We start from the raw sequence: 26055 nt of genomic DNA, 5'->3' as shown, positions 1-26055 counted from the left end.
TTTCCCTATTGAATTTTCTTATCACTCTTGTCAAAAATCAGTTGACCATAAATGTATGGGTTCGTTTCTGTACTGTCAATTCTATTTCATTGCTAATTTCTTGCTGGTCTTAATTATCGTAGCTTTGCAGTAAGTTTTGAAATTGCTAAGTATGTGTCCTCCAATTCTGCTCTTCTTTTTCAAGATTGTTTTGGCTATTCTGGGTCCCCTGCATTTTCAGATGAATAATAATATCAGCTTGTCAATTTCTACAAAAAAGACAGCTAGGATTTTGATAGAGACTGTGTTTAATATTCTAAAAAATTACAAAGAAAGACTTTTAGATGATAGCCAATAAGCTTTTCTAAGCAAAGAGGACAATCACCTTTAACTATTTTAATTGTTTCAAAGGACTAAATGTGGGGTATTTATTCCTGTTTTAAATAACTTCACTTATCTTAAAGAAAAATTACACTATTAGATGCAAAACTGAATTTCAAAGGGTGTTCATGAATAAAGATGTACACTACCAAGTAATCTACAGCACTGTTACCAAGAACTAGTGCTCTTTAATCATCAACTTAAAAAAAAAAAAAAAAAGATAATTTTGCAAGGGATTTTTTTTTCCTTTTGAAGAAATCTGATTGCTAATTATTAGAGAGAGTACTACATAGCTCTAACAACGCAGTGAGGAACAGATTGAAAGATGAATTTTCAGCAAACGAAAATTCAAAAAGCAACAACCGCACTTCATTCTGTTGGTGTAAGCTCTTAAATGCTAGTTTCTAGAAGTCTGATTGCCTAGGATTTCAGTTAGTGACACTGTCAAAGAAAAAGATTTTTAAATGCTTCCCATTATGGGTTTGCATGCCAAACACTTGCAGTTGATTTTTATCACTGCTCTTTCTCTTTCTCAATGCCTCCTCATCACTCGCCCCTACATCCTCTTCACTGAGTGCTTCCTTTTTTGGAATTTCACATATGGATTTTTAAACGTATCTAAAATAAAGGTAAAATATATTATTACATAAATAATTGATTTTCTTACATCCAGGTTGACCCATTCTACACCAAGCTCTTGGGTTACATCCTGAAAAATGGCAGAGACCTGTCTGGAGAGTGTATGGATCAATTCAGATGAATGTACGCATGAATATCAAGATATGATGCTATCCACCCTTCGCTGACTCTACAACAAGACAGATTTAGGTGTAAAATTTCCTAAGAAAAATTTCCTGGTACTTCTAAAGCAAATTCATCTTCAACAGGACTCAAGATTAATTAGATAAATTAAAATTTTCTCTCCAGCAAATACTATTCAATAGAAGAATAATACTCAAATATACATATCATAAGTGTGAATTTTGACATCTGCAAAATCTCTTATAAAATAGCTTCATGCATTATATGAGGCAAATTTTAATCTCAAAGTGGCAACTTTCAATCACTCAGTTTGCTTCTGAGTCACCACCTTCTTCCACTGTCAGAGAACCTATGTTTAGAGAAGGAAATTTATTTTAATATACCTATACAGAAAATAAAGAATGTAGTAAACCTAAAAGAAAACTCCAGTAGCATATTCTAAAACAAATGTTACAGCTGATATTTTATCTAGTTTTTTAACTCTCTGATCCACTAGCCTCCCATGTATTACTAAAAAGATGAACATATGTATATTTAATGTGTCTGGGATTCAGAAGGTAATATGTGTTAAGTCAAATACCCACTCACACAGATACGTTTACCGTCTCTCATTTTACTGAAAGGTTTAACCTGCCAGTTAGGCGCAGTTTCCAAGAACGTCCTTGTTTAGTCCGGTTTAAAATGACTCAAGCCTAAGCTACAAAATCCTTGTAGAAAGTTATTATGATAAAGTATACTTTTCCAAAGAATTAAGATTTCAATGCTTTCTTTCTTTAACTTGTAATTTTTTATTAAAGAATGTACTTTATGATGGTAGCTTTGAAACTTTTTTTTTCACTTTGACCCACATAAAAAATACATTTTATATTGCAACTCAATACACAAACATGAGTGTGTGTGTGTGTGTGTGTGTGAAACAAGTTTTATGAAACAGTACTTGCCCTTACTATATGCAATACACTCTGATATTTTCTATTCTATTACTTTAATTTTGTAAAAATGCTAAGCAATCCACCCAACTGATTTCACAAGTCAGTAATGGTTCCCAACCTGCAGTTTAATAAACACTGCTCAGACAAAGACAGTCTTATCACATCAGAGTAATCCAAGAATCGGACCTCAGTTTATCACCTGATAACCCCAGCTCTGACTCAACTGCTATCCCACTTTGAGTGACCAAGAAGGCTTATATTCTTTCCTATTTTCTTTCTTCTGTAATGGTCTCAGATGTACTACAGGTAAATACAGATGTGCAAAGAGATAAGACTCAGCAATCCTGTAACATCAGTCACAGGCTTTTTAAAAATCCCTTATTTTGAATATAACATTCTATAAAATTGGTAATCAGGTAATCAGCAATCAAGAGAGGGATCTATATTGAAGGAGAAATAGTCCCACAAAAGAAAAATACACATATAGTGTCACGTTCTAAATCTGCTTCTCTCTAGACTCATTTTTTTATCCTCTGTCCTCCCTAATGTCAATTTTTTTGCTCAGTAAGTAGAATATAGTTGCCTTCTCTGCTTTAATGTCTGCTTTCTTTCCCAGAAAGTTGCTTTTCTCTTAGATTCATGGCAGCCTTCCACACAGTCTCATCCCTTCCTTCTCTAGCATTCTCTGAATAATAGAAGCTCTTTTATTCTACCCAGGGCACTAGCTCTCACTTGACTCCTTACTCACTAATCAATCACTCATTGCCCAAGGATTCCTAGTAAACTCTGGCTCCCCTTCCAACCCTGCCAGAACATCTTTTCAGCTTTCATCAAACAAAGGCAATGATTACATAGCCAACCCAGATAAGAATAACAAAACAAGAGGGGTTTAAAAAGATTATTTCATTACAGGCAACACCATAACCTATTGGGTAGATATTAGTCACTGTATCTACCCAGCAGAATATAAAGATTTTATTTGATTCACCCAGGGATTAGGTGAAACTAACTGACTCATAGGGAATTCCCTGCTCCAGCTCTGGCTAGGGAAAAATTTTCTTTAGTAGACTCAGCCTTTCTGTTTAACTGCACATATCACCTTGTTAGTGAGACCGTGTCACTTTTAATCTTCTATTTCATCAGCTGTTGGTTTTGTTCATTAGTTTTACTTTTCCAACAATGAATCTTTCTTTTCTTGTTACTTAGCTACCAGATTAAATACAAATTAAACTTATAACCTAGAATGAAGTAATTTTCTGTTCAAAAATAACTTTTTGGAAGGCATATTTTATTACGTTATTCCTTTTTTAAAAAGATAGTCTACATAGTATTTAATACCAGGTGGCAAAGCTCAGTAAAAAAAAAAAATAATAACCTACGTGACTCTTTTGCTTTATTATTTTTCCCTGATTTTAACTAATAGAAATCCATATATGATTTTTTTTGCCTACATAAAGGTATAAAAATAAGTGAAGATCAACCATTATTCTACCACCTACGAATAACCACTGACAACACTTTGGTACATATTCATGGAGACACTTTTTTCTCCCTTATATATATGTCGCACACACAAACACACACGCAAATACAATATTTTTAAAAATTTCTAAGGCAGTTGTCTTTGGGTGGTTGGACTAAGGATTATTTTTTCCTACTTCTTTACATCTTTCTCTGCTTTCCATATATTTTTTTAATAATGTCCATGCATTGGTTGCAAATCACACACAAAAAAATCAAAAACTAAAAAGATTAACTGAGGAGCCATGATCATGTAGCAGGGCAGAGGGATGGCCAAGAGGTAGGCAGGGGCGTGGACGAGGGGAAGGAGTGCAGAGGGATGGGGGAAGGGCCAGGAGTGCAGAGGGATGGGGGAAGGGCCTGCAGAACCTAAATCTCAGTTCTTGCTGCTGTTCTCTCCGAACTTTCACACGCGGGCACCTTCACAGTTTTCTTTCACATGTTTATATTTTGCAGGACTTTGATTAAGAGCTGACAAAAAGAAAATAACCTAGATCTTTTGCCAATGTAAAGAAGTGAGGAATAATTTATAAGTATTTCCTTAACTTCTGCTGGTTGGATCATTATGAAAATCCCACTCATAGATAGGATGTAGCTGGCAGGAAAGATGTGATTATTATCTGTCTTCTGCCATCAGGCTCAGAGAGGAGGAAGTGCACAAATCTCTGCAGGACTAAAACTGACTCTCCATAGGCCACTATTTCAACCCAACTCTGTTAAATTACACTCCCTCACCAATCCTAGGAAACCACCTCTTTTTTTTTATTTATCACCCTCTCCACACGGAATCTCCAGCCTGCTCCCTCTCCTGCACCTGCATCAGCCCATCTATCTCTTCCCTTTGTATTACTTTAGGAGGGAGGCTTGTTATATATTGCTTGTATAATGTTTTAATCATGGATTATGGGTTGCTTTACAGCTCCCTGAATGCTTTAGCAAGGTCTCTATATAAATAAAATTATTATTATTAAAGTCAATTAATCAGAGGCACAATTCACTTTTCAGTGTCTGACATCCTGAAAGCTTACTGATGTAAGAGTCTTTGTTCACATGCAGTGTAACAACATTTTTAGGAATCAATAATATAGACCATGGTATTATAGAGGTCCTTAATTAGATTGTAATTTCTATATACATATGGATACATATCTTTTTGTTGACCTGTTAAGGACCAATGATTGATCAGTAGTGAAATAAGATATGCTGAGTAATTATGTTTAGGAAGTGCTGGTAAGACTTGTCTTATAATTTGCAAACTATTTTAATTCATACTCAGCAAAAGAAAGAAGGGGAGAAGCCGCTCCTTGCATAATTAGAATCTCTAATCCACCTCAATCTCTATTTGACAGGTTCTCTGGAATAGTTAATAACTTGATTTTTCTTTTTAGTAAACTTTTTATTGAAGCATACATAACACACACAGAAAAGTGTGCAAATCATAAATGTACAGCTCAACAATTTTCACAAAGCAAACAAAACATTACCACTCAGATCAAGCAATAGAACATGACCACTCCTCAGAGGCCCCCTTATGCCACCTCCCATTATTACCCTTACTCAAAAGTAACCCTGACGCCTGCCCCAGGTTGTTTTGCCTATTTTGTAACTTTTTATACATGTAGTCACTCAGGTGGTATTCTTCTGTGTCTGTTCAAAGATTTGGCTTTAATGGTACTTAGGTTTTTAATTTAGTTATTAAGTACCTGCCATGAGGCAGGAATTATATGAAGACCAGGGACTATAAAGACCTATTAGAGACAGTACCCACCCCTGACAGTCTTTCAGTCCAGGGCCGGGGGCGATGACAGATATATGTACAGATGGCGGCAGGTGTCTGTTAGTGGTTCTATGAAGGAAGACAATGGGGTTCCAAGCGGATGGAGCTTGGTCCCACTGAGGTTCAGTAGGTAGATTAAAAAGATTCCCAAGGTCTTCTGCTCATTTTTTAGTTGGAGTGTTTTTTTTGTTGTTGAGCTGTATGAAGTCTTTATATGTTTTGGATATTAGTCTCTTATCAGAGGCGTTGTTCGCACATATCTCCTCCCTTCAAGAGGTTTCCTCCTTGTTTTGTTGATGGTTTCTTTTGCTGTGCAGAAGTTTTTTAGTTTGATGTAGTCTCATTCATTTATTTTTGCTTTTTCACAGACACTTTTCCCAAGAAGACATACAAATGGCCAACAGACATATGAAAGATGCTCAACTTCACCAGTTACTAAGGAAATGCATATCAAAACCATAATGAGATACAACCTCGCACCTGTAAGAATGACTATTATCAACAAGACAAGTAATAACAAGTGTTGGAGAGGTGTGAGAGAAAAGGAACCCTCATACACTGCTGCTGATAATGTAAATTGGTACAGTCACTGTGGAAAACAATATGGAGGTTCCTCAAAAAATTAAGAATGGAATTACCATATGACCCAACAATCCCTCTTCTGGATATCTACCCAGAAGATTTGAAAACATTTATCCATAAAGATATATGCACCCCGGTGGTCATTGCAGCATTTTTCACAATAGCCAAGATATGGAAACAACCAAAATATCCTTCAATAGATGATTGGATAAAGAAGATGTGGTAAATATATACAATAGAATACTACTCAGCCATAAGAAAAGATGAAATACTGCCATTTTCTACAATATGGGTAGATCTTGAGATTATCATGCTAAGTAAAAGAAGTCAGACAGAAAAAGTTGAGAACCATATGATTTCATTCGTATATGGGATATAAAAGTGAAAGCAGCAAACAAATCAGACAAACAAACAAAAACTCATAGACACAGACAACAGTTTAGTGGTTACCAGAGGTAAAGGGGGTCAAATATATGGTAACAGAAGATTTGACTTTGGGTGGTGAACACACAATGCAACATACAGATAATGTATTATTGAATTGTAGACTTGGAACCTATATAATTTTATTAACCAATATCACCCCAATATATTTAATTTTAAAAGTACTCTCTGAAAAAAAAAAAAAACCCGATGTCTATCTTGATACTTGTTATAAATTTTTAAATTCTCTAAGGACTTGAGTAGGAAGACGTAATAGTGTTGTTTGGACAATTATTCTGGAGGGACTTCTTGGGTTGTCGCTGGAGTCCTTCCTTTTCAGCTCATTCCATTCCTCCCCCTTTTTCTAGTTCTATCCCTGTCCTTCTCCTTTTCCCCTCCTTCTTCCCTCTTTTTGGTCTCCTTCCCATCAGGATCTGCAGGTTCTTGTCCCACATCTGCTCTGGATCCTTCTTTCTTGACTGACCCTTTCTTCCAGGGTGAGAGGAGACAAAAGCTTGAAGCGTCTATGCTTGTAATGCCCACTTGCCTTCCCAAGAGGGTTAGTGGGCTCATAGCACTCCTGGTGGCTGAGGGATGAGCAGTGGAGGAGATAGATAAAGAGAAAGATAAATATGGGTGGAGGATGAACAGAAAGGACAAGCAAAATCATTTCAATCAATTCTATTTGGTTTCCCACGTTGAGTCCTGCAGTCAATTGAATTGAGTTTGGCTGATTTAATATTTATTGTGCTCCTTGTACCGTCGCTAAGCACTATTTAATTTCAGATATTGAGGTGTTGTGGATCGAGTTTTGTTTTGTTTGAGCTCCTGTAAATCCATCCTTCTCTAAGAAAACCCAAAAGGTGTTTGTGGTGATTGTCGATCCACTGAGGGGATGCTGCTCTCGTGTCTCCTGCCAGAGGGAGGCTCTATGTTCAATGTCAATAAGAGACCATTTAAAACACCAGCAAGGGACTTGGACCTCCTATTTCACCATTATGGCAAAAATCCCCAGCCTGTAATTCTTTTTCATTTGATTCCGACAGGGTGGATTTTGTATTTTACCCACTGGCTGCCTAAATTGGGAGACTTGGCTGAAAATGAACTGGCTAGAGTTCAATACAGACAAGATAAATGCACAGGGTTGGAAAACTACAGAAATTGGAAAAGATAGCCCTGATCCCACTTTACATGGGATTTTCTACCAGGAGATGTTGGAGTTTCAGAGGGCAGACTGTGACTGTCATTTGGCAAGTGTTAGGTTATGTTAAGAAACACAGTAATGAGATGGTGAACATCAAAGGGCTTTAGATCAAACCATGTGAGTTTAAATCTTGGCTGCATCAACTAGCTGGGTGACCTTACGCAAGTTGCTTAAACTCAAAAGCTCTTTATCAGTCTTTTACTTGGGATGGCAAAGCAGGCCTCACAATTGCTGGGCTGGAATTAGTGAGATCATGCATGTGAAGGACTTGGTGCAGGGTTTGGCACAGAAACTCTAGTGAGTTGTGTCTTTAACTCTTCTGGATGGGATTCTGTTTTTAAACCAGAGGATGCTTGCTGATGTGAGTGCCCTATGGTAAAAGGCATATTTTTGAAGGGACCATATTTTATGTCTCATTGGAGGTTAGATTTCAGAAAGGACATGGTTGAAACTCAAAAAATGTAGCTCCCTGGTTTGCATGTCTGACGTACAGATCTCAGGGAAGGCCAGAGGTCCCATGACCTCTACAACAGATAGTGTGTGAGATCTGGTCTCACTGAACAGTCACTAGGATCCAGACCTTGAATGAAAAAGGACTGCTCCTAAAGAAGCATCTCCTTGTGCTTCTTTAAGCTGGGCATTTCAATAAAAATCAGAAATAATAACTTAACCAATATAGTAGCTTAAACTGCTTATACTCCCACTGAGGCATAAAACCAGAATCAATATCGTTTAATACTGATATAGCTCTTTTAATAGATAGTAAGTAATGATAAAGTGCTGGAGTTATTTGCTGATTATTATCTCAAAGAATGTGTGGGAGAAAATTACATGCATGTATCTTGTAATATCCTTTTCATGCCATAAAACATTTATTTAGAGCCTGTATTATACCTGGAATCATGCCTTATGCTGGAGTTAGAGATGAGAAAAGACATAGGCCTTGTCCCAAAGGAGGCCACAATCCAGGGTTTGAATTCATGGGTGTTTCTCTGGAAGCACAGCTTTGAAGTTGTAATGATAGATGAAAAGATTTGAGACAAAAACAATTGATTTCTCTTTTTCTTTTACAGGCTACATCCCCATAGGCCAGGAAATCCTGTTAGCTCTACCATAAAAATATACTAGAATCTACCACTTCTCACCACTCCTCTACTACAAACCAAGACCAAGTAAGTTATCATCTCTCATTTGGAATAGCCTCTCCCATTACATGATTCTAAACACAGCAGACTAAGAGGCCCTTTTAAAGTGTGCCACCCCTATACTCAAGGCCCTATGCTCTATGGTTTCCTATTTCACGCAGAATAAAAGACAAAGCCTTTATAGTGGCCCTAATTGATCTGGGTTCCCATTCCTTCTCTGAACTCATCTCCTATCGCATCCACTTGACCTCTCTGCTCTACTACGCCAGCCTCCTTGCTGCAACCTCACCCATCGTCCCAGTTACCATACCCCAGGGTGTTCATACAAGCTCTTCTTCCATCAGCCTGGACTATTCTTCCCCATAAAGCCACATGATCTTCAAGCTCTTATTCAAATGTCACCTTCTCAATGAGGCCTACCCTTACCACAGTATTTTAAATTCCCTTTCTTTCTCTCTCTTTCTCTCTCTCTCCCCCCATACCCTCTCCCCCCACCTCCACTCCCCTCACTCCACCCCCCCTCCACCTCACATGCACACGCGCACACACTTACTCACCAACTCTGGCACTAACTTGCATTTCTATCAATGACTTACTGCTCCATATTTGTGTAATTGGCTCACTTATTATGTTTATTGTTTATTCTTCATCTCCTTCCACTAGAATGTAAATTCTGTTTTTGCTATTTTATTCACTAGTGTATTATAAGCACCTAGAACACTTAACAATACATATTTGTTAAATAGACGAATTAATCACATAATCGGGGTAGGAAGATACCTTGGAAATAATCTGACCTCTATCACCTGATACCTCAAACTTTTCAGGATGCATCTAATATACAATCTGAGGACAATCTGTACTTCTGTGCTTTAAATTCAGTTCTGCTAAGAGTATACACCTTGACAAATGGATTTATTTACATATTTCAATTTGATTTTAACCAGTGCTTCTAAAATTATCTGAATAAAGGATCTTTTAAAAAAAATTCCAATCGGCAATGAACCAGTACTTATATATATTACAATATAAATTAATTATTAGAAACTTAAGTTTAAAATAGACATAATAGTAATAATAAATTAATAATAAAATATAATGCATTATTATAAGGAAATACGATTACTCTGTCAAATCACTACAAAAATTTTCAACACTTACTCTTAATTTCCGTCTTTATGTCATTGCAGGCAAGTAACAACAGTTGGAGAGACATGCTTTAAGGAACTCCAGTCTAGACTCTGCTTCAGAATTCAGTCTTTTCTCCTGCCCATCCCCAAGCTTTTGGCATGCCCACCCCCTCATGCCCTCAAGTTAAGGAGGTTTTGGGCCTTTATGTTTTGCTAACTCTGTCCACAATTTCTTTCTGGAGAAGGCCTCCAGTGGCCTGCTATGGAATCCTTGAGAATTCTAGTTTAACAGAAGCCCAGTGAGTTGACCTTTGGAATGTGGGGATAAAGTCTTAACATTTATCCTTCTGTTGAGGAATAGTAAGGCTAAATTTTTTTACAGTTTATTTTATATTTCACTATGCTCACTGTTAGTAAAAAAAAACATATTTCTCAAAATGCAACATGCTTAATACAGTTTGTATGTATGGTACCTGGGAACATCTACAAATAAGTCTAAAATTTAGCCATATGTATAAATGCAGTGAAAAATATATTTCTCTTATTTCATAGCACTTAACAGTCTATTATCTGAATACAGTAATAATAAGAATTGTAACCATAAAAAGGATGTGACCAATTTAAAACTGCTGAATATGTTCTGGGGGAGGAAGTAGAAATATAATTTGGAAAATAAAAAAGGTGGTGAGCTCATATTTCTCTAGACATTTAAAAAATATGACACATGCAGCAGAGCTCACATTTCAGTACATGTAATTTCTTAACAATAACCTGATTGAGCTTTTGTAAAGTTAACAGGCATTTGTTTTCAGTTTATGTACAGGACTTCTCCATGGAGATACATCCATAACACGAAGGCATCCAATATAGAAAATGACATGCAATGCCTTTATTCTTCCCATTTAATTAATGCTGTGACAACCACTTGGCAGAGCTTGCAGTGGAGAGGAGGCTTCTGTAGGGAACTGCAGGTTACAAGCAGTAAGGAAACTGTCAAACTGTTACTGGGATCCAACGTATCGAAACCTGAAGCTAACTTTGCAGCATCACTGGAGGTAAGTTTCAAGAACAAGCAACTTGAAAAATTGGGTTGTTTAGTCTAAGAAAAAAAGAAAGGTGATAATAATGGTAGTTGTAACTTTTGATGCATTTCACATTTCTAGAAAATGGATTCCCACCTTTAAAAAAAAAAAATCCTAATACCTATCCAAATCTTTTTGATTTTGCTGACTTACCCACATTTGACTAATTCCTAGGAAAAGTTGGACTTGGAGCACTGCCCTATTTCTTAAGGATTAACCATGTAATGAAGAATGGAGGCTTCCTGGAATTCCCTGTGTCTGGCTAGAGCCCTGCATGAGCCCTTCTCACTCCATGATACCCAGTGCCTCTTACCAAATATGGACGAGCAGTGAACTGGGCTGTTCCCCAGAAAACAATGGCTGAATGCAAAAATGCTTCTTACCTATAAGAAGAATTACCTGAGGGACTAAAGTGTTCCAGGAATTTGAAGTTTAGAAGACAAAGTTGCAGCACAGTGAGGACTGAGGATGGGAGAAGAAATAATAGCAAAAATGAAGAGTTAAATAAGGCCAAGAGAAAAGGCAGCTTAACACAAGAGAACAGGTTAACCTGGGCAGCGTGACGGAAGCTGTTAAGAAACAGTACAATATGGTCAAAACCAGGGGACAAGGTTATTTCACCACAGGATCTGTGAACTGAGTGGTGTGAGCCCAGTTAGGTGAGGCTCCTCTGCCAACCAGACCCCTCCCTCACTCTTCCTAAAGAAGAAAGCATTCCTTGCCTCCAGGTTTTGCTCACCCCATTCTTCCCCTTAACATCTTACCAGTTTTTCAGTGCCCAGGCCATATGCCACTGCCTTCCCACAAAGATATATGGAGTGTGTCCACTCTGTAGAGGTTCCTCGCCTATTAGTCACTTAGTAGCCAGTTATCAGATCAACTGTCACAGTATCACAGTACTTGAGTTCAGTAACCCTTATTTTATATAATAATGGCTTCAAAGCCATTCACATGACTTTTATTACAATATATTGTTATAATTGCTGTTTTATTACTCATTATTGTTATACTCTTATTATGTCTAATTTACAAATTAAACTTCATCATAAGTCTGTATGTATAGGAGAAAAAAGTATATACAGGATTTGGTATACTATTTGTGGTTTCTGGCATCAACTGGGGTCTTGAAATGCAGCCCCTGCAGATAACGGGGGACTACTGTAATTATAGTCCTCCACACAAAGCCTCATGCCCCGGCCCCAAGTGAAGACTTTGTGGACAGTTACTGTGCCACTGTATGATGGTAAGGTCAATTACCTTTTCCCCATCACCCAGCACGTATTTTGGCATTATAGTTTCCTGGGGCTTCTTGCATTCAACAAATGAATCAGTAGAACTTGGTTATAAAGATAATGTCTATAAGTGAGATATCTGAATTCATCAAGGACATGGCTGGATGATCTTTAAAGTAAGTGACGTCAGATAGAGAAACACTCTGGGTGCCTCTTTCTTTGTTGATATTGTTTTTTTGTTTTGTTTTGTTTTAAATGCTCATGTTGGTTGTTGTTTGTATTGCTTATTTTCCACTTATATATATATTCTTCCTGCCCACTTATAATTTAATTTTACTGCTACTGACTTGGATTTGCAATCAGAATAATTATCAAATGTCATTAACGTACCATTTATTCCACAGAGCACATTTACAAAATTAGTTCACACACTTATCCTAAGCCCCAGTCTCCACTGAGCACTCTTCACCCTTTAGTATGCTGATATTGAATTGACCTTTTATGATCATAATATTTTAATCAACACACTTTTAGATGTATTAATTTACAAGAACTAGTTTGGAAAGGCTTTATTCAGATAATTTTATTTTAATATAGACATCTAATGGTTCTTCTTGATTAAGTTGGTGAATTCACAAATACAAGGCTAGGATGTTCAGTAAATAGTTTTCAAACCCTTACTGTGTTCTCAATAGGTCCATTACATTGTCTCAGCATCACAAATCATAGATTTTTTTAAAGTAGCATCTTATGCTCGATGCATTTTCTTCCTCTCACTGTCAACGTTTAAAACAGTCAGATTCCCATGACAACTGAACCCCACAAAGTCCCCACTGACTGCTCATGGCTTATGGAAGACTATAAACCCAGCTGAGATTGATTGTGAGGTCACAGGTTTCAGGGGTGGCCCTCACCATGATCAAGAGCATTTCCAATGGAGAAGGAAACATGCCTGGCTTAACCTGTCAGCCACACCTGCCCGTTCCCCATACATGAACTTTCCTCTCTGAATCAAAGGCAAGGCTTCAAATGAGAAACAGACAAGTTCCTTACCACAAATGTTTTGGGGCCCTTTGGAATACAATATAATGCAAATATGCTGACTCAGTGTTTGGCAAAGGTAAACTAAAAGACCCTAAAATTGATGTTTGTGGTGCCTACATTCCCGTTAACCAGGATGCCAAGGTTTATCTAAAGGATTCAACCAGCGACATATATAGTTTCTAGGGAGCAAAAGTATTGAAAATATACTGATCAAAACCTAGCATCACCAAATTTGTAGCCATGAAATAATGGAATATAGTATGGCTTGAGTTTGAAACCTGGCTTTGCATCTTCTTTAGCTGTGCCTTAGAAATACCTGTTAACTCCTCCGAAGTTTTGCTTTTAGACAAAAAGAATATATCTTCCTTGCAGAGTTGCTGAAAATGCAGAACATTTAAAACCTAGGAAATTTAAACCTAGAGTTTGCTTTTCCCCTCTTTTTTGGATTTTTGCCTTTTGTTTTGCTATTATGATTAAAACCACTTTAAACATTCAAATATAGCTGGGGTGGGTTTTTTTTTTTTTTTTTTTTTTTGGTTTATTTGTTTTTGTTGTTTTGGTAAATAGTGGTTTTCATTTCTCTTGAATAAAACCTTAGAAACAGAATTGCTGGGTCGTGTGACTATGTATGTTTAACTTTTTAAGAAACTGACAAACTGTTTTCCTAAGTAGTTGTACCATTTGGCATTCCCAGCAACATCAACATAAAAGAGTTCTGGTTGCTCTGCATCCTTGCTAGCGCTTATATTTTCAGTTTGTGTTGTTTGCTATCTTTAGCTAATCTGTGAGTAATGGTGTCTCAATGTGGTTTTAACTTTCATTTTCCTTCTGATTAATGATGTTAACTTAAGAATTTTTCATGTGTTTTCTGCCATCTTTATATCTTTTATGATAAGGTGTCTGTTGAAATCTTTCGTCAAATTTTTAAAGAGTTATTTTATTATTATTGATTTGTGTGAGTTTATTACTTAGGGATACTAGCCCTATATGCTTTGCCGCTATGATCCCCCAGTCTGTGGCTTATTTTTCCATTTTCTTAACAATGTCTTTGAAGAAGAAAATTTTTTATTTTAATAAAAAGTGACATCTTTTTTTCTTATATTGTTTGCAATTTTTGTGTCCTAATAAGTCTTTGCCTAACCCAAGATCATGAAAATTTATTCTTATGTTTCCTTTGGGAGTTATATAGTTTTAGGTTTTAAATTTAGACATAATAAATTTTTTATATGATTCAAGTTATTATATTTTAAGGTTTTGTTTTGCATGTGGATTTCCAATTTTTCCAGCATCATTAATTGAGAAGACTATCCTTTCTCCACTGAATTATCTTGGTACCTTTGTCGAACATCAATTGCTCTATCTATAATCAATTTGTGTTGGACAAAGGTGCTCAGATAATTTAGTGGCTATATATAAATCCGATATATATAATAGCAATAACATATTTTTACATTTATATTTTTTATATTTTATATATGTAATAAAAATAATATATTAATCAAACTTATGAGCATAAAACTGTTCACAATATTCTATTTTTATCTCTCAGTATCTGTGAGATCAGTGATTATATCCTTTCTATCATATAGTAATTTCTGTCTTTTTTCTTGGTTAGTTTGACTACAGGTTTATCAATTTTGCTGATGTTCCCCTAGTGGTAAACAGATTTTCTTTTTTTCTGTTCCTTTCCCCCAGCTGCAATGTGACCCCAAAGATTATTAGATTTGTTTCCTTTCCCCCAGTGGTTTATGGCATTTTTCATAGGGAGGTAGAAGAGAGGCATATGACTGGGGCTTCATGCCTTTCCATAGCAGTTGGTTCTTCCTTCTCCAGGTCTGCAGTGAAGAGGATTTCTTCAGTCTCTTGCTTGCCCTGCCCTCAACCTTTCTTGTAAACTCTTGGAGAAGAGCCTCTGAATGTATACAAATTCATCCTAAGTCTGCATCTCCCAATAATTCTATATTCTCATAACAGCCCATACTCGGTCTTTAACAATTTGTTTAAAATTTTAGCTGTATTCTTCTTACCAGCTTATATGACACCTAGCATCTGGCCCAGGTTAAGCAAATGCTCATGTCCTGTTTTTCTTTGATTTCAAGTCACCTGTCTTTCCTTAGATTTTAAGCTAGTTAGTTGCTCTGTCACCTCAGCTTTCTGATGGACTCAAGGGAAGTCACAATTTTGTAGACTTATCCTTTTCTTCTTGTAGAATAGTATCTTGGGGATACTCTGTGACTTTTTCTACATACACAGCTTTTGATCTACCTAATGCAATTTTTTCAATATCTATCAGGAATGGGATTCACATGCAATTCTCATTCACGTATGACGGATAATTATATATATTCACAATCTTACTCCAGGGTTATGCTAATTCTTCTGCTCTCTGTTACAATATACCCAAAGAGAACTGAACCATACATAAAACATCATATTGGTCCACTGTGTTGATAATGTGGTATTAATAGTGCCTGTTAAGCAAGAACCTGCAAGGAATCTAGATGCCTTGGTATGACATGTCCCCAGGTACTGGATGGGAAATAAGCCTCTTGAAGATTCAGAAGCCTTTCACATCAGGGTCTTGTGGTCTGGGATCTCATGAAGCATCCCTTCCAAAGTAGTTATTGCACATGCACCTTTTATTGCTGACAATAGAAACAATGCTTCTCAAGCTTCTTCAGATTCTGGGAGCAACATATACTATTCCTACCCATTAATCAGTGATATGAAGGGCTGCTATTCCTGAGTGGGGAGCAGAGCAGGAAAGAGGTCTATAGCAGATCTAGGCTATAGGATAAGCAACCCTGCAGATCTCATGGTAATAGAACCTGTGAGAGAGAAGGATGTGGTGTAGAGCCTCTGTGGTGTAGAGTTCTAATAGCAGAGGTGTAGCTTCCCTTCAAGGCCAAAGCAAATAGCTCTTGGCATGCTACAGTGTTTTGGCAGAAGCTGAGCAACTAACTATGGGATTTCAAGTGTCACATGGCCAAAACTACCCATTTTGATTAACTAGGCATTCTCAGACCCACTAATTCAGCAACAGCTATCCATTTCTAAATGGAAGTGATACAGTGGCGATCAATCTCAAATAGTTCCAGAAAGCATAAGAAAGCACAGAAACAGGAAGCCCAGATCCACAGTTGTACCAATGACTCTCCCTCAGCTCATATCTATGACTTCATGGTAGGTTTCCCTATGACCAACTAATGCAAGAGAAAAAGGCTCGTTTTGTTTCATGGATGGGTAAGCTCTGAATGCTGGTGCAAGTTGAAAATGGGCTGTTGTTGCATTAGAGCCCTACTCAGTGGAAGGGAAAGACAGTGGTGAGTGGAAATCCTCCCAGTGGACAGTTTTGAGTGTTCATCACTTTATGTGGAGAGAGATGTAGCCCCAGGTAAGGTTATAGTCAGACTCAGGGGCCATGGTGAATGGCTTGGCTAGTTGGCTAGAAACTTACGAGGAACAGATCAGGGACAACGAGGTCTGCAGAAGAGGCATGTAGATAGACCTAAGAATGGATGCAAACCGTAAGTATCTTCTGCATCCACTGCAGAGGATGCACTAAATCTTACCAAGTGAAAAAGAAAGTCTGGGTAAGAAGATGTCAGCCAATTATTGTCCTCAGTTATTCGCTTGCACAATAGACTCATGAATAGCAGAGATTCCAGCTATGCATGGGCCTAACAATATGGGTAGAGAGGGAGGAAAAGAATCCTAGGAGACTGAGTTCAAACTAGAAAAGGCTGAGTTAATCTTGAATTGGCCTGTTAGTTTCTACCAATAACAGAAGTGGGGGCTCAAAAAGTAAGTGAATTTCAGTTATAAAAAATAAAGCATGTGATGATTTTTGCTTGAGTTTGTCACACCCAAGATGTGTCTGAATTCCTTGTTTGGAGGGAGGGAGCTTGAAGCTTACATTCTCATGGTCACTTCTATCCAATTTCTTACTTTAGATAATTTTGTGACTCCCACTTGGTATTTTATAGGCTTTGGATGACAATTACTTTAGTGTCAACCCATTCGTAACAGCCTCTTTTTGATCTACCCCAAAACATGACTGTTACAGAAAATTTAAGGGTTCCCCAAAATGGGCACGTCTAGAATTGTAAAATTCCTCCTTGGCTATATCACGTACACTGTAGCCCAGCTTACAGGCTCTTTTTTTGTGCTACTGCCTGACCCTATGAATCAAAAATAAAGTCTTATTTTTTTATGCAAAAGAGTTTAGGCATCTTTCTGCTGCCTTACTTCTTCTAAGGAACTCTTAATGCCTCATCTTCTGCCTTTTCTGCATCTTCTTTCTCAATTTCTGCTCCTAGCTACTCATTGAGGTATTCTCTTCTGCAAGAGATACTCCACAGTCAGCTGTTGAGTGAATACATTTTTTTCATCTAAACCATATAAGCATTAGAGATAATGTATGTGAATTGTCTATTACAGTGGCAGATACATAGATGTTCAAGTGGTAGTTATCATTGTTACAATCACATAGTTTTAATTGTGAAAAGTAAGAGGAAAAAGTCAATTTTCATCTTCAAGGACAATGTGTCCAGTAATCTAACTTTTGTCCTCATCTTCCTTATTCAGGCAGGTTTTATTTATTATATGATAATGATGGAACTATATTGCCAGTTCTAATCATTAACAGGCCTGTCAGTTTCACTCTGTTCTGCTTCCTACAAACTGTCTTGCTAATGACCACCACTGTTTACAATGGAGATTAAAAGAACATCAATGCAAACCAATCAAACATCTGGAGCCACAACTCTAAGCATGTCCACTACTGAGTGTGATTCAGTGGTGGATTTGTCATGATGAGGGTAAAAAATACAACGAAAGATAGACGGATATTTCCAGGAAAAATAAAAATTAGGTACAAATAACCAAATATTCCACACTTAGATCTATTTAGAAGAAATCTTTGTATCTAATGAAGAAATTGAGCATATAGCCTTATTTGTTTGTTTGCTTCTGAAATGGAAAGTAAATGTATAGTAATAACAGCTTTAAAACAAAGGGCTCTTAAAACTTAATTAGCATAGTTAATCTGTAAACTCAGCATTTACAGGCCATTTTGTGCGGGTTGGGCATGGTGTATATTGTTATATCTAAATCTATGATTAATGCACTCTTTTCCTATAATTTTTTTAACATTGCAAAGACCAGTTGAAATTTTCACATTAAAATTCTGTATTTAAAATTTTAGTTTTTAAATAAAAAGAATTGTAATTGTATCATGGGTTCCATATTCCCATAGAAAAGACTGATCAAAGGTTCCTTATATTACGGTTTACAATAACTCCCCAGGGAGGGGGGTCATCTGTTAGAAGGGCTCTGAATCCTCCTGGACAGGAGCTCAGCCAGTGAAAAGGAAGTGTTAGCTAACCCAGAAGAGCTGACCATATTTCCTTTATATACAGCTTCCTGAGTTTCTACCTTGAACTTCAGACTTGTCTATCTGCCTCCTTGACATCTTTCTTCACTTAGATACCTAATAGTAATTTCCAATTTACCATGCCACATCTGAACCCCTGATCTTTTCTCCCCTCTACCCTTCCAGATGTTCCAGTCAAAAACCCTGGAGTCTACCTTGACTCATTCTTTCACAATCAATATCCAATTAATTAGCATGGCCTGCAGACATTTCTTTCAAATTATATCCTGAATCTGACAACTTCTCACCACCTCTACTGTTAACATCCTTACTGTTAACAGCCACAATTATCTCTCACTTGAATAATTTTAATAGGTTTCTAACTGCTCTTCCTGCTTCCACCCTCATCACCAAGTGATCCAGATCACAGATCCAAATCAAAGCCAGATCACATGACTTCTCTGCTCCAAACTCCCCATTTCACATAGAATAAAAACCAAGGTCCTTCGATGCCTTGCAAGGGCACACATGACCTGGCCCCCATCACCTGCCCGATTCCATCTCCTACCACAGTTGCTTTTGCTTCCCGTGCTCCAACCACACGGGCCTCTTTGTAGCCACAGCTCTTGTGCTTCAGAAAAAGGAAGAGAAATACTTGCAGGGGGTGGAGGGACAATCAGCAGTCTCTGCTAGAACAATTCAAATTTTGAAATGGCATAAAATATGATCCATCTGCATTCTATAATAATATTTTCATCCTATATGCCCTGTATGATTTAAAATGTGTTTGTAAATTCTTTGACATTCCTTTTATTAACAAGTGAGTCTAATCCCCTTCCCTTTAATACAAGCAGGTCATAATCACTACCTTAATCACAATGCTGCAAGAGTGATGCTATGTAATTTCTGAGGCTAGATTAGAAAAGGCCATGTATCATCTGCTGGCTTCTCATGGGATGCTGACTTTCCAGACCTGGTCACCATGCCAAGAGGAAGTGGAGAGAGCATATGGATAGACCATGCATAGGTGTTCCAGGTGAGAATCACTGGTCAGCATTAGTCTCCAGACATAAGTGAGACAACCTTCATGTGATTCCAAGTTGAGTCTCGAGTTGCCCGAGTCACCACTTGGAGCCAAGCCCTGCCCAAATTGTAGATTTGTGATCAAAATTAATGATTGTTGTTTTAGGCCATTAAGTTTGGGGTGGTTTGTTATCCAGCAATAGATAACTGGAACATCTTGTTTCTGTGCCATTTTGTATTCAAATTTCTACAAGTTAGCATCTATTTCACTGCCCTCTTCCATACTTCACTTCAATTATTTTTTTTTTTACTCTTTCCTCTTTCTCCTATTTTATCACGATAAGCATTTTTAACAAGCAATTCTATTAAGAGAAACATTTGGCCACACATATTTGAGAATTGGTTTTTGATATTATGTCTTTGGGATACGGCTTTTCATTATGTTGATATAGTCTCGTATTTCAACTATTTGTATATATATAATTTTTTAAAAAACTTTTGTCACTCCAAACATTTTTGGTGAAACTCCAATCTTAATTCTCCTACCAATCATATTTGACAGGATGCTATGATCATCATTAGTCTCCACCCTACCTGTCTTCCTTTTTCAATATAAAAGATACAATTATACTTTTTCTTTAAATTACAATATAGTAACTAGAAGTAAATATACTAAAACTTGTACTTACAGTTGGCCAACACTTTTCAATTAAAAAAGAAAGATTGATGTAGAACACAGCAAGAGTTTTTATTTCAGCATCCTTTCTCATAGATGTTTATGGGGTTAGTGCATCTCAGTTCCTCTGAAACTCTCTTCATGGCTGAGTCCTATGAACTATGATGGCTGAATGGTCCTTCCCAGAGGAAGCAAATCTAGAGAGGGTTAAGAAATTCCAGAAATACCTGAGCTAGAGCAATGCCTCTATTACAGTTGACACTTGAACAATGTGGGGGTTGGGATGCTGACCCCCATGCAGTCGAAAATCCACATATAGCTTCTGACTCCCCAAAAACTTAACTACTAATATTAAGCCTACTGTTGATTAGAAGCCTTACCGATAAGTCAATTAACACATATTTTGTATGTTAAGTATATTACATACTGTATTCTTACAATACAGTAGAGAATGTTAAAAATATCATGAGAAAACGTACACATATTTTATGCATTCACAACATACCTTTTTCTTAATTTTTCATTATTTCTAGGCTACAGTTTGTGAATTTTTTCATATTGTCACAAATCACCAAAATAATTTTCGATATATTTACTGAAAAAAGTCTGCATGTAAGTGGACCAGCACGATTCAAACCCATGTTGTTCAAGGGTCAACTGTATTTAGTCGGCTAAAAGTGATGAAACTGTGTTTGGATCTAACATTCTCCACAAAACGAAAAGTCTAAGTGTGTTTGGTTTTTCCTTTCAGGATCATATACCAAAAGGGACTTAGCCCAGGTCTCTTACTCTCTTACTGTCACTTCATATACTGAAGGGAATAAGGTTTATATGAATAGTGGAGAATAGTTACTTAAAAGATTAAATTAACTTATAGTTTAAGAGCAATAGTTACAACTACCTTCTATATATTTTAACTTTCAAAATGGTTTCTCCCTCACCATGACACTACTTTAAGAACTAAGACCTTTAACTCACTAAATAGCCATCTCTATTCTGACGACTCCTATATTTATACTTGGTAATAACTTTGATCTCTAACCTAAATCCAACCACCTACTTTACATGAGTACTTGGATTTCTTATATCAAGGCAACATGTCTAAAACTGAACTCACGATTTCCCTCACTCCAGAGATCTAAGTCGTCTCCCAGGATTTCCTATCTCAAGGAATGGCTCTACCAATGTCGAAAGTACCTGTTGTCTAGGCCAGAAATCTGTCTCCTTTCTGTACTGTTTTATCTCCTATATCCAACACAATGCCTGGCACATAGTTAATTTAGTATTCATTGAATGATTATTGAATACTTTCATGGAAACTGCCATTAAATCAGACTCTCAAATCCTTTAAAGACCAAGGAAATGAATTACGGTTTATCCAAAACCCAAGCAGATTTTTACTGACTCTAAAATCCAGGCTCTTTCCATCATGCCAAAGCTACCACTATTTACTCAAACAGTTGAATGCCTTCTAAAATTCCCATCATTACTGTGCATCAACATGCAGTTAAATGAATGAATTGATTATAATTTTCTCTGCTGTACCAAATTTCTACTTCTCATACTGTGCTTCATGAATGTGTCACTGCTGGAAAATGAACACTAACTGTGTATTCAGGGCATTTAATGGCAAATTTGAGTGAAATGTTGATATCTCGATAGGAACAATTTCTTTGAGCTCTGCTAAGCATTTTTGAAAGCAAATCATGTCAGCAGACTGAAATTACATGCAAAATTATCTAAACTATTCACATGTGATAGGCAGTCACACTTTGTAGCAGATGAAGCTTTCAAAATGTAGGAGATGAAGCTGAATAATATCAACCTCTGGTCTAATTACCTCCAGTCCAAGTCTCTACTCATGGCTAAAGGCATAAAATGCAAACAATTATAGTACACAATAGTGTGAGACATCAGGTAGCAAGGGAAGACACTGTTATAATCCTGATTGCTGCATTTCATCTACTATTTTAGAGACTGAGTGCTTAACGCATTAAGGGATGCATTATTCCTGGACGTGGCCCATTACTTTCCTTTCCTTTGTATAGGAGAAGCAGAATGGTGCAAACTTTAGAGGGACTAAGGAGGTTTCTTCTGAGTATTCATGCTCCAGATGACCTTAATGACATTAAACTGTTGTTGGTTAACTAAATCCATTATATTAGAGATATGCTACTAATTGTCTACCCATAATACTTGAGGGCAAACAATGAATTTCTCAGTTACCTGTTTCTCTGATTCAATCATTCTTGGCTCATGCCTTTGACTATTCAACAAAATCCTCAAAAATAAGTAGAGATCTGCACGTGGATTAGAACCCAGTACATAATCTTTCCATTTTAAAAATAAAAATCCAAAATATTGTGTCCATTGAATAATTCCAAATTTTAAATAAGAACTAAATTTCATAGGTACAGTTAGGTAAGGGTACCTCTTCTTAGTTGGAATGTTACCACATTCTCTCACTTCTTTCAAAGCCATGAAGAAGTGTTTCATGATAATCACAATAGCTAATATTTATTGAACACTTACTATGTGCCAGGTACCTTACTTCAGTTTCTCAACCTTGGCACTATTGACATTTTGGATCTGTTAATTCTGTTGTGGGATATGCATTTAGGAAGCTTAGCAGCAGCCCAGGCCTCTACTTTCCCCACTCACACTTAGCAGTGACAAACAAATATGTCTCCAGAAACTATAAATGTTCCTTGGCGGGCAAAACTGCCCCTAGTTGAGAACTACTGGCTTAGATATGTAATTTATCTAATCCTCTAAACAATTCCATGAGGTAGTTCTATTCTCCACTGTAAAGGTGAGAAAAGAGGCACACAGATTGACTAACTTGACTGACGTCACACAGTCTATAGGAGAGACAGTATGTGATCCAAACTAGTCTGACTCTAGAGCCCTAAGTCTTAATTGCTGCCCTAGGAACTTGACCCCTTTCTGACTCATGAGAAGAGGCTTGTTAGAACAGAATCTCTTCTAGAGTTATTAAAAAGGAATTGCTTCAGCAATGAATTCAGGGATTTAAACTAACTCAAAAGAGGGAGATGGGAGTAGGGTCTCTACCTGATTATGTATACCTGGGTCACGGTAATTGAAAGAAGACATTTTTAATATAGAGGATCAGCCATGTACAAAAAATCTAAAAACCTACAGCTTGGTAACTTTCTACTTCTACCACCTAAATCACTTTTTATCTAGGTAGAAGAGATGCTGAGTATAATTTAAGCACTTCCTCTCTTAACGAAAATATCTGGCCAACCAATCAGCATAATTCTCATTATATTCCCTCCTGTAATTAGCAATTTATACCTTCCAATTAGAGAATTCATTTGCAGATAACCCTTGTAAAAAAAAAAAAAAAGAAAAAAAAAGCTAATATCCATATTATGCTCTGTTAGTCTTCATTTAAATAAAGGTATCAAATTAGTGAGTCACTTAGCAAGCCATTAAAAAATGAATTACAAAACAGGAAAGTTCTGATGGCCCAGTCACGACAAAATCTGGTTACAAGGTATTTTGCAGAGAAGCCATATGTGGGGCTAGTAGCTCAGTGTGGGGCATACAGGATAAGCCCCACACAATGTGGACAGTGGACAGGTGGCACAACAGTGAAGAGAAGCCATGGAAAGTCATTTAAGGAAACTCCCTCCTTCCTGTCCACCCCAGTTCCTATTTGACAAGTTCTTCTCCCTTGGATATGTCTCAGTCTATCCAAGAAGGATGCACAGCAGACCTTCCACTTTATGGCAAACCTATGAGGGCTGAACACTTCCCCAACTGGCATTGCTCTTCCTAAAATCAGGTACGAAATCTGTTGACTGAATGTAAATGAATCTGGTTTTGCTAAATTTTAAAATGGCACACTTTTATTCAAGGGTCTAAGGATTTGTAAATCAGAAACACTACCAGGTTAACACCCAGAGTGTTCCAAAGAAAAAGAAAAATTGAGAGTTCTTATAATAAAAAGTACATTGTGAGAAAAAAAATCAGTCTTGCATTCTTAGCTTCTGGGCTGGTCCAAGATGGTCATCTTCTAGATGTCCAGTGGTCTGGATAATGGATGTCAGGTGATCTGGATAACAGATGTCAGGTGGTCTAAACACATAAACATTCTTTCCTAAGTTCTTCAGAGGCATTGACACACTACAGAAAAGTTCAAAAGTTTAAGTTCTCAGGCTAGTTAAAACAAGGATATAATCATTTCCTCATGCCTCAATCTACTTTATTTTAATAATTTAGCAGCTTGACTACAGTGACTCCATTTTATTTCTTTACTCTTTTCTCACTGCTTTAATGATACATGAATTTCTATGTGCAGGAAACCTAAGCCTGAATTTGCAATGCACGTACTTGGCTTTTCCCTGGTCCTGGCTTCTCCAAACATCTTATGAAACACAAAATTTCACCATCTTCTGTGGGACAAGAGACTTAGAATACGGGTGCTCAAAAGTCTTCCCTTGATGTCTTATGTAGGGAGACAAAAAGGAATGCCAGTCTTCTCCCCCTACTCATTACCTCTAAATAAATGCAAGTAGACAACTACTTGTATTCTTTGATTCAGAAAGTGTCAGATAATCACTATATTTTAAAAGGCTTCCTATCCGGGAGTGCCTACTGTGAGAATTTTTCTTCAAAAAAGAAATGAAAGAATGAAATGCCACTGAAATTTAAACTAGGCTCTGTAATTAAGTACTTTACATCTGCACAAAACAATTTTCAAGCATTCAAGTGCTAACAGAAAGCTTCTCCAAAAATATGAACAGACAAGAAAATCAGACCCAACGTTCATAACTGATATAACAAGAAAAATTTTTATTGTGGAACTTTAAAGGCAAATGATTAAAAAAAGAAAAAAACATCATGCAGATTAAAAAGCAAGGTTGGGTGGCTAATTGCAAGTGATCATATAAACCTCACACAAGCACACTAGTTATCAAGTAAGCTTAGAGATGGAAAGTTGGCCTATATCTGATCAAACTACCTTGTATTTTGAGAAAAGCACTGTTATAGATAAGCATATACAAGCTTGGATTAAAAAAACAAACAAACTTCTATTTATTATGTTTTGCAACTCTGATCTTTTAAAACAGTGGCCTTAGGAAAATCTGCTTTGGCAAGCAACTGCAGAGGCTCCTGTGGAGAGGAAGTGAAAAGACTGGGCTTATGTACAAGGGCTGCTGGCACCTTCAAAGTGCAGGGGATAGTTCACAGCAAAATGTAGTCCTAAGTAAAAGGGTTTCAGGCAATTTCAGTGTTAAGATAACATCATTAAGAGAAGAACAGATTGTGCTCAAACCCTGCTGTTTATAATTAACACGTTGCTTCCAAATACTCCAGGGTCCCTGGTAAATAGTCTTCTGCTCACATCCACCCAGACCAATCAGAGTATTTTCATCAGATTCCATGCTGGGCCAGCACCTGTCTGGACAAATCCAATAGAGCCAAAGAACTCCTCTCCCTGGCCAGCTAAGTAGTTGGATGAACACAGCTTGGCTTAGTCATTGTCATAGTGTCCATATGGCTTTGAAGCTTGTTTTCACAAGAAATCATACAAGTATTTTATTATGTCAAAGTTCACCGTCCTATAAATAAAAACAGATAATACGTTAGCATCCTCACCCCCCAGACTGCTCAGCTTTGTATGTATGATTCTGGGAAGCACATGCAAAATAACTCAACTGATGCTAAACAATCCTATAGTGCTATCAAAAGCACCATGGTAGGATCAACATTAATTTTTCAAAATGTCACTGGGAAAAGAATTGCTTTAGTTTCTCTT

At 37.0% G+C, this 26055-nt stretch overlaps 1 protein-coding gene across 7 annotated transcripts in view; it reads right to left on the bottom strand.

Annotated features, from left to right (window-relative positions):
- ORC5 (origin recognition complex subunit 5) overlaps window positions 1-26055 on the bottom strand; it is a 170114-nt gene that overhangs the window by 53363 nt on the left and 90696 nt on the right. For 2 of the 7 annotated variants that reach the window (XM_025041926.1, XM_025041929.1), the window contains one exon: window positions 24248-24371. The exons of 2 other annotated variants lie outside the window; for them this stretch is intronic. In XM_025041926.1, the coding sequence (XP_024897694.1) occupies window positions 24263-24371 (109 nt within the window). In that variant the 3' untranslated portion in view covers window positions 24248-24262. Of the gene's footprint in view, window positions 1-20320; window positions 20465-24247; window positions 24372-25064; window positions 25859-26055 lie in introns of those variants that run through there. 3 more of the 7 variants (XM_015599538.2, XM_006925387.3, XM_015599539.2) reach the window with 2 other exon arrangements.

The sequence above is a fragment of the Pteropus alecto genome, unplaced genomic scaffold (assembly GCF_000325575.1).
Source record: "Pteropus alecto unplaced genomic scaffold, ASM32557v1 scaffold109, whole genome shotgun sequence".
NCBI lineage: Eukaryota > Metazoa > Chordata > Mammalia > Chiroptera > Pteropodidae > Pteropus > Pteropus alecto.
This window is presented reverse-complemented; position numbering and strand designations above follow the sequence as displayed.